Raw genomic sequence first — 10,024 nt, 5'->3', positions numbered from 1 at the left:
GAGAGAGGAATCAAGGAGGACACTAGCTTGAGGTTTGAGCAATTGACTATTCATGGTGACAGAGATCACAGGAAGAGAAGAAAGTCTGTGAATGTTCCCTCTAAAGTACAGGAGGAAAACACTGGGAAGGAAAAAGAAGAGGGAGGAAGAACAGAAAGGAGAAGGAGAGGAGAGAACATGGTATTAAGCCCTTCACACTACACCATAAACGTTCATTTGCATTAGCTTATTCATCCCAATAACCCTATAAAGTAATAAGATACCCCTATTTTGCAGAATTTTTGACTTGGGCATTCTAATTCCAAGTCCAACACTCTTTCTATTATACCGCATTTCTTTCTACATGCAAAAAAAACTCTATAGAGGAACAAAAACGATCTTAAAAGAAAGCTGTATTCTCTTATAATACTTAATACTGCTTCAGCTCAGGAAAATGTTTTTCGATTCAAGCTTTCTTTCAGGGCAACCTTAACCTCCTTGTTCCTGAAGCTATAGATCAGAGGATTGAGCATAGGCACCACAATAGTATAGAACACAGTGGACACTTTCCCCTGGTCCATGGACAAAACAGAAGAAGGATGAAGATACATGAATGCCCCCGACCCAAAGAAAACAGAAACAACAATTATATGTGAGCTACAAGTGCTAAAAGCTTTGGACCTTCCTTCAGTGGAATGGATGCGAAGGACGCTGGTGAGGATGAAGGAGTAAGAGATAATGATAGTGAGGCTGGGCACACCCACATCAAAGCCCACAACAATGAGAACTACCAGTTCATTGATGTGAGTGTTTGTGCAGGAGAGCTCCAAAAGGGGGAGGATGTCACACATGTAGTGGTTGATGGTGTTGGCATCACAGAAGGTCAACCTGAGCATGCATCCTGTGTGGGCCCAGGCACCAATAAATGCCCCCACATATACAATCACAGCCAGCAGAGAACAGACCTGAGGGGACATGGTGACCGTGTATAACAAGGGCTTGCAAATGGCCACATAGCGATCATAGGCCATTACTGTCAACACGTAACACTCTGCACTGACAAAGAAACAGTAGAAAAAGAGCTGAGTCATGCATCCTGCATAGGAGATGGTGTTCAGCTTTGACACAAAGTTTACCAGCAGTTTTGGGGTAATGACAGAAGAGTAACACAGGTCAATAAAGGATAAATTAAAGAGGAAATAGTACATGGGGGTGTGAAGGTGAGAATTCAGTCCAATTAGAGTGACCAAGCCCAGGTTTCCTGCCACAGTGACAATGTAGATTCCTAGGAAAAGAAAGAACAGAGGCAGCTGGATCTCTGAATATTTGGTTAAACCCACAAGGAAAAACTCAGTGACTAAGGAACTGTTTCCCATATCCATTCTCTTCTGGTAGGATCTGAAAGATAGGAGAGTAGAATCATATTCGAGGCAGAACCCACATTTCCTATGCAATCCCATGCCCAGTCTACCCTGGGCCAACAGACTCTGCTGAGATTTAACTATTCTAGAGGGAGTTGCATACGGCTTCGCTCACACAAGAAAGACAAGGATATGGGAGGCATCAACATAGTTTCAGGTAACACTGGGAGAAATATTTCAAGAGGGGAAGAAGTGCAGAAATTTCTCATCCTTTCTCTGCTTCAGTTTGTCACTAATACTTTTTATCCCTTTACTTATTCCAGTTTGTCCTTGTTAATCTTTAATCACCACACTTCAGCTACCTATGCTTGCCACGGATCCAGACTGGACACTGTGTTGGGTAGAAATCAGGAGCACATGCCCATAGTAGAGTTGGGAAAACAGACTCACAGAGACTCTTTGGTTTCACAAGCGCACACAGCAAGAAAGTAATTAAGTCAGGAATGGAACCTGGGTTTCCGTCATAAGAAATTCTCTAAGAGGCAGAAGGATTGGAGGCACTGCAAACCCCATAATCTCAGCACTACTTCTAATCTTTACTTTCTTCCCATGCAGACACTGTAATCATCTGCACCCAGGGCCAGAGCTGGTAAAAGCAGAAAAGCGTATTACTTTCTATGGTTCTGGATTTTGAAAGACATAAAAAGATAAAGGATTCAATGCTCACTGTTCTTTGCCTAGTGACATCAGAACTTCCTGTGGTTTCCTTTCCAACACTGATCTCTAATAGGAAAGTTCTGCTGCTCTGGGGAGTAATACAGCTGAGCCAAACACTTCCTCCTCCATTTGTGTGGAGGGGCTCAGAGCACTTATAAATCTCAGTCTTTGACTTGCTCTGAGAGTTATTCAGATAAAGATCACTATTTTTAATAATTATTTTGCCCAGAGGTGATCATTAAACTACAAAAAAAGTAATATAAACAGCGTTCTCTGTTTCAACATAATAAACTGGAAACATCACATATGTGATCTTATTCTAGCTTGGAGGTCTCAGGGATTTGGTTTAGAGGCTTTCCCAGGAGGCTCTCCATAGCTCAAACCCTTTGGGAAAGACAGATTTATGAAACTGTTTGTACAAAGATGAAGATGCTTATACCCTGGTGTCTTTGGAAGCTCAATATTCTACTCAAAATTGCACATTCTTCTGGGACAAATGAGGTAGAGACCTTTTCTCTCTTCTTTCTCCTAGTGCTTCTTTGGCTATTAGGTACAACTGCTAACCCATAGCTAATAATATTTTAAATACCTATAAAAATTTCACATATATATATATATATATATATATATATATATATCCTCCCACACATATATATGATTAACATTATGGCATTCATGATCATATAATGTATTCTTTGTAGCTTTTAGACACATCACTTCCTGTTCCTTTTTCTTAGCACTCTCTTTCTTGTCTTAGACCCCTTCAGCCATCACATCCAGTTATTCATGTTTGTAACTTACTGGAACATCTTCACTTATTTTCCTAATTGCCGATGTATCCAAATAGGTTTATAGGGGCTTTACAACTGATTCCAAACTACATAGTTTTTTTTTACCTCTTGCCTTTGTCATTTAATAATACTTCATCAAAATCACTCCAAAGTTCTATGTTTGGGCAAATCATAACTTATCCAACCATACCACATTCATAGAAATCCATAATTTTTCCATTCTTTTACCATCAACAGCAATGGTAAGATAATCATCATTGTGCATTCATCTTTATATACCAGTACTTTTATTTCAATGGGATAAATTCCCAGAATGTTGTCTTTTAATTATATCAGATGGTTTTTCCCAAAAACCGTAATAATTCACATCTCTGCAAGCAATGTCTAAAACGATCTTTTCTTCTCCACTTACATCAATGGACAGAACATCTAAACTGAAAATCGACAAGTAAACAATCACTTTGAATGTCACACTGGACCAAATGGACTTAACAGATATATTCAGAACATTCCATCCTAAAACAGCAGAATACACTTTCTTTCCAAGTGCACACAAAAGATTCTCCAGAATAGATTACATATTAGCCCACAAAACAATCTTCAACAAATTCAAGATCAAAGTCATACTATCTGTCTTTTCTGACCACAATGCTATGAAACTAGAAGTCCACCACAAGAAAAAAATCTGGAAAGACCACAAATACATGAAGTTTAAAGAACATCCTACTGGGGGTCCTCAATAGATCAGTTGGTTAAGTGTCCAACTCTTGATTTTGGCTCAGGTCATGATCTCACAGTTCATGAGATTGAATCCCTCATTGGGCTCTGCAATGAGCATGGGGCCTGCTTGGGATTCTTTCCCTCCCTTTCTGCCCCCCCACCCCCACCCCATTTGTACATGCATGCTCTTGCTCTCTCTCAAAATAAGTAAATAAGCATTAAAAATAAAGAACATCCTACTAAACAATGAATGGGTCAACCAGGAAATAAAAGAAGAAATTAAAAATAGATGGAAACAAATGAAAACACAATGATTCAAAACCTTTGGATGCAACAAAACTTGTTCTAAGAGGGAAGTTTAAAGCAGTACAAGCCTACCTCAAGAAGCAAGGAAAATCTCAAATAAACAACCTAACCTGACACCTAAAGGAGCTAGAAAAAGAACAACAAACAAGATCTAAAACTAGCAGAAGCAAGGAAATAATAAGGATTAGAGCAAAATAAATAATATGAAAACTAAGAGAAACAATAACTCAATGAAACTGGAAGTTGGTTCTTAAAAAAAACAAATCAATAAAATTGATAAACCTCTAGCCAGACTTATTGAGAAAAACGAAAGGACTCAAATAAATAAAATCACAGATGAAAGAGGAGAAATAACCAATAAATACAAAGGATGATAAGAGAATATTATGAAAAATTATATGCCAACAAATTTGACAGCCTAGAAGAAATGGATAAACTCCTAGAAACATAAAAAACTACCAAAACTGAAACAGGTAGAAATTGAAAACTTGAACAGACCCATAACCACCAAAGAAATTGAATCAGTAATCAAAAAACTCCTGACAAACAAAAGTCCTGGGCCAGGTGGCTTCATGGACAGATTCAACCAAACATTTAAAGAGGAGTTAATACTATCTTTCTTAAACTATCCCAAAATATGGAAAAGGAAGGAAAACTTTCAAATTCATTCTATGAGGCCAGCATTACCCTGATACCAAAACCAGATAAAGGCACCACTAAAAAACAGGCCAATATCATTGATGAAAATAGATGCAAAATTTCTCAATAAAACACTAGCAAACCATATCCAACAACATATTAACTGATGGCTACCAGAGAGTTGGGTGGAGTGATTTGTTAAGTAAGTGATAGGGATTAGGAAGTGCACTTGTGATGAGCATCAGTTATTGCAAGGAAGTGTTGAACCACTGTAGTGTATATCTGAAACTAACATAACGTTGTATGTATCTAACTGGAATTTAAATAAAAAACTTATTCATTTTTATTTTTTTATTTTAGAGAAAGAGAGAAAAAGAGCATGAGTGGGGAGGAAGAGCAGAAAGAGAAAATCTTTTTTTAATGTTTCTTTTTATATGTGAGAGAGAGAGCATGAGCAGGGGAGGGGCACAGAGAGAGGGAGACACAGAATCTGAGGTAAGCTCCAGGCTCTGAGCTGTCAGCACAGAGCCTGATGTGGGGCTCGAAATCGTGAACTAGGAGATCATGACCTGAGCCGAAGTCAGAAGCTTAACTGGCTGAGCCACCCAAGTATCCCAAGAGAGAGAGAAATCTTAAGGAGAGAGAGAGAGAGAGAGAGAGAGAGAGACTCAGTGCAGAGCCCAATGTGGGGCTCAATCCATGACTTGAACTGAAATTAAGAGTCAGATGCTTAACCAACTGAGCCACCAAGCACCCCAAATAAAAAACTTAAAAAAAAAGTGAGTTGCATCCCATGCCTTAGTTGTTACGCAGTGATCTCATAAAATACAAGACTTGAAGACTCTGTGTGTGTGTGTGTTTGTGTGTGTGTGTGCGTGTTTGTAGGAAGGCAGTGTAGAGAGAAGGATGATGGAAATCTATAAATTTGGGGTTCAGAAATTAAAGGAATATAGAACTCAAAACCCCTTTCACTTCTGGGTTTTATCAGCCCTCAACTACAGTACACCCTGATCATTCCAAATTTGATCCTGAGCAGAAATAGCAGCTTGCTTAGAGAAAGTGTCCGCTAAACAAAATTAAGATGTAATTAGAGAACTTTCTTTAACTAGAAGGACCATGTTCCATTAAGCATAGAAACTCAAAGTGTGCACACTGACTTAGAAGCAACTCTGTCCTAGTTCATGGGCACAGGTGAATCCCATAGCTTACCTGTTTAATTCTTAGCCATATAATTTCAACACAGGTATATATATGTATATATATATATATACATATATATATATACGTATATACGTATATATATATACATATATGTATATATATATATGTACATATATGTATATATATATACGTATACACATATATATGTATATATATATGGCCTCTCATTAGTGCCATTCAGATAACCCAAAAAGAGCTAAAACTGTTAATGACACTCCATGTTTTACATGTAAAAACACCCTAACTTGATTCCCTTCCTTTGAGAGAAGTCCAAATAGACACATGGAGCTTGAGTTGCTAGCTAAAAGCTATAGCTAAGTTGCTACCTTTGAAACTTTGCCAAACGTAGCTTTTACAAGCTTCATTTAAATTTTTGTTATTTTTCAACAATAATCTGAAAAAAATGGAAACTATTTTGAAAGAAAGTTTATTGTCTCTAAAAATGAAACAAATTTAATTTGTATATTGAGACTTCTCAAATGAAAGATTATGACCAGGTTTAACATATAATTGGGGCCACCTCAATTTATCAAATATGATAACATATGTAACAGAGTGAACACACCTCTGCAATGTCTACAGAAATCCCCAAAGAGCACAGATATTTACTTATGTAGATACACTTCAATCTCAATAAGGAGAACAATTTTATCAAAAAGGACAGTAAATAAATGAAAAAAAGAAAAGAAAAGAAAATACCGACCTGGATCAACCATTTTATATAAATAGAACTTAAGTAAAAGTTAAGCATATTAATATTGCAGTCAGAAAATGTGATATGAGTGGTCACGTAAAACATATATTAAAGTTTAGCAACACTAAACATCTAAAACCAAACAAACAAGACAACATGCCAGTCTTGCCAACTTTTACAATGTCTAAATCTTAAGTGGAGATTGGAAAACAAGTAAAATTGAAAATATTATTAAAGTTATCTTTTTAAAAATGTTGATATTGTCACTTGGTTAAGATCAAAGAGTTTTAGAGTACAACTTCTTTGCCTGTTTTCTTTCTTTTTTTTTTTTTTAATTTTTTTTCAACGTTTATTTATTTTTGGGACAGAGAGAGACAGAGCATGAACGGGGGAGGGGCAGAGAGAGAGGGAGACACAGAATCCGAAACAGGCTCCAGGCTCTGAGCCATCAGCCCAGAGCCCGACGCGGGGCTCGAACTCAGGGACCACGAGATCGTGACCTGGCTGAAGTCGGACGCTTAACCGACTGCGCCACCCAGGCGCCCCTCTTTGCCTGTTTTCTTAAAAGAAAAATAATTCAACATCATACTACAGAAAAGACACTGTCATAATTTGATCTATTGACCAAAAATCTCTTTCAAATTATCACTGCTCTCCTAACTACAACTTGAGAGTTTTATACCTGAAATTCATAAGAAGTAGTATATAGAAGCCAACAAAAACCAGGAGTTATTTAGTTGTTCCCATTCCTCAAATCCAGGGGTGGGGGAAGTTAACTTTTTTTTATATCAAATACCTTGAGCTTTTATCCTATCCAAAGAAATCCTGTATTCTCCGTAATGTTGCTAGGGCCTTCCAGAAAGGAGAGGAGAATCAGAAGAATGGAATTTTATCATGTATCATTTTGCTTTCTGGATTCTTTTACCCCAATTTGAGTTTTAATTACTACTCACTGCTTTATCTTTTGAAATGCCCTCTCTCCCCTTGGTTCCCCAAATGTTCCATACCTTTTCACCTTCATTCCCCAAGCACTACTGATGTATGCTCATTGTGCATTATAAATTTTATGGAAGGTTTATGGACTTTATTTTTACAGCACTGTATCAAGCAGGATTAAAATTGAAATTGAAATGTGGTTTCTAAGTCCTGATGACCACTCTCCACAGAGAGCTCTGATTTATTGGCTATGTTTCTTGTTGAGCCCTGGCCTAATTAATGTTCTGGGCTCCTTTCTTTCCCATACGTTGCTCTGTGAATTACAAGTTTTTGCTAACATCCTAAATTCATTTCATTTTTTTTAAGTTTTTATTTAAATTCCAGTTAGTTAACATACAATATAATATTAATTTCAGGTACACGATATTGTGATTAATCACTTCCATACAATACCCGGTGTTCACGAAAGGTGCACTCCCCAACCCCCATCACCAAATTCATTTTACTTAATTTTGCAGAAGTAACATTCCATTTGAGCCAAACATTTCCCAACTGTACCTGCCTGCAAAGCCTCCCCAATGAAAAAAATTTGATTTTTTCCCAATGAAAAAAATCTCATCAAACTGTTTTTCTAAACAAATGAAACAAAGCAATATCCACCCCGAGAGAAATTCATGTATCGTCCTGGAACAAATAACAATCAATTTTCAAATTAGAAATGCTTTCTTATTTTCCATGGTTATGGAAACAAAAAGTAATACAATAAAGTAGAAGCATAGTATACTACAGAGAGTAATAGACTTGAAATCAGAAGGCTAAGAATTTAGTCTAGACTTTTTCATTGAGAAGAGGGAACTGTAAGACATTAGCCACTCCAAGCTTTACTTTCCAATCCATGCAATACAAATATTTTGAGAATCTGTTATGTGCAGGGTTGAGCATGCAACGTAAGAAAACCCTTTGTGGAAAGAAGCAAGACACAGTGTTACAGATGCAAAGTCATTTATATTTGACAGTCTATATGGAACCTTCCATCTAAGGTTTAAAGGAGACACATTCTTGTTTAGTTAATGCTGGAAAGATGGGAGTAGAGACACATTGTCCATTTCATGCTGCCAGTCTCAAGTGACAGATGAGACATCCTTAATGATAGTATATCATCCTGATGGTTCCTTGATTTGATCATTTGTAGACCAGTCTTCTATTTCCAGAAAGAAAAATAAAAGTTCAAAATGATAAAGAAAAAAACAGATAATATATTTCTTCCTTAATATTACTGCTAAGTGGAAAAGGGGGAGAAGAAAGTGTGCAAATGGTGAAGAGAAACCCACAAAAAGTAAAAAGAAATTCTTGAGAGAAGACTCAACTCTCCTTCAAAGTGATAAGAAAGAGACAGGATAAGAAGGTTGCCAATAAAATTATTGTAATTACAAACAGAAACTCCCTGTTGCATGACTAACTAGAGACACTGTCTGATCACAACCTTCTACTTAGAGTTTTTCTCAAAGCAAGTTTAACATCTTTGTTTCTCAAGCTGTAAACTAAAGGGTTCATCATGGGAACTGTATTGGTGTAAAAGATAGATGATATTTTTCCCTCATCCATAGACCCAGCAGAAGATGGTTTAAAATACATAAATGCACCTGATCCAAAGAACAAGGAAACAGCAATTATGTGGGAACTGCAGGTGCTGAACGCTTTGGACCTGCCCTCAGTGGAGCTGATGTGGAGGATGCTGGAGAGGATGCAACCATAAGACACAAAGATGGTGACACTGGGCACAATGATGTTGATGCCCACCACGATGAAAACCACCAGCTCATTCACGTAGGTGCTTGTGCAGGAGAGCTGGAGAAGGGGGAGGATGTCACACAAATAATGGTTGATGGTGTTTGCATCACAGAAGGTCAGTCTCAGCATGCTTCCTGTGTGAGCCATAGCACCCAAAAATGCCATCAAATATGAACCAAGCATAAGGCTGGAACACACTTTAGGGGACATGACAACATTATACAAAAGTGGGTTACAGATGGCCACATAGCGATCATAGGCCATTGATGTCAACACATAGCATTCAGAAATAGCAAAAAAACAGAAAAAGTAAAGCTGGGTCATGCACCCCCTGTAGGAGATAATATTTTTCTTTGATACAAAGTTAGTCAGCATTTTGGGTGTAAACACAGAAGGATAACAGAAATCTATGAAGGACAAATTGAAGAGAAAAAAGTACATTGGAGTATGTAGGTGTGAATTCAGCCCAATTAGAGTTATCAAGCCCAAATTTCCCAACACAGTGACCACATACATGACTAGAAACAGACAGAACAGGGGGAGCTGGAGATCTGGTAGGTCTGTTAGCCCCACCAGAATGAATGCAGCCACAAAAGAACTGTTTCCAGGAGCCATTCTTCTTTCCCTAAGGGGATCTGTGAGCACAGAACAATAGGGTTACATTAGGAAACAACTCAGCTCTTCATGCAAGATCTTGTACTAAAGAGAGTGTGTACAATGGGAAAGTCTGAGACTAGCCCAACCTGGACCCATACAATCTATCTTTACCACTATCATGATACTGAGGGATACTGAGTCTCCCTTTATGAAAGCCTATATAAGCCAAATATAGCAAAAGGCATCACAAACTTAGCTTAGAGAGGCAAGTA

At 37.6% G+C, this 10,024-nt stretch overlaps 2 protein-coding genes across 2 annotated transcripts; both read right to left on the bottom strand.

Moving 5' to 3' along the window:
* Nucleotides 1–425: 425 nt before the first annotated feature.
* On the bottom strand, nt 426–1,364 carry LOC109257361 (olfactory receptor 145-like). Its single transcript, XM_019433389.2, has one exon. It carries the CDS (start codon nt 1,359–1,361, stop codon nt 426–428), a length of 936 nt encoding a protein of 311 aa, XP_019288934.1. The 5' UTR covers nt 1,362–1,364.
* Nucleotides 1,365–8,840: 7,476 nt separating this feature from the next.
* Nucleotides 8,841–9,779, bottom strand: LOC109257360 (olfactory receptor 145-like). The gene has a single exon (XM_019433388.2). It carries the CDS (start codon nt 9,768–9,770, stop codon nt 8,841–8,843), a length of 930 nt encoding a protein of 309 aa, XP_019288933.2. The 5' UTR covers nt 9,771–9,779.
* Between the last annotated feature and the right edge of the window lie 245 nt (nt 9,780–10,024).

Source organism: Panthera pardus, unplaced genomic scaffold, assembly GCF_024362965.1.
Source record: "Panthera pardus isolate Hobbes unplaced genomic scaffold, ASM2436296v1 HiC_scaffold_12, whole genome shotgun sequence".
Classification (NCBI taxonomy): domain Eukaryota; kingdom Metazoa; phylum Chordata; class Mammalia; order Carnivora; family Felidae; genus Panthera; species Panthera pardus.
This window is presented reverse-complemented; position numbering and strand designations above follow the sequence as displayed.

Bases quoted from the DNA above. Each gene is read 5' to 3' on its own strand.
- LOC109257360 (XM_019433388.2), bottom strand. From the start codon at position 9,770: ATGGCTCCTGGAAACAGTTCTTTTGTGGCTGCATTCATTCTGGTGGGG.
- LOC109257361 (XM_019433389.2), bottom strand. From the start codon at position 1,361: ATGGATATGGGAAACAGTTCCTTAGTCACTGAGTTTTTCCTTGTGGGT.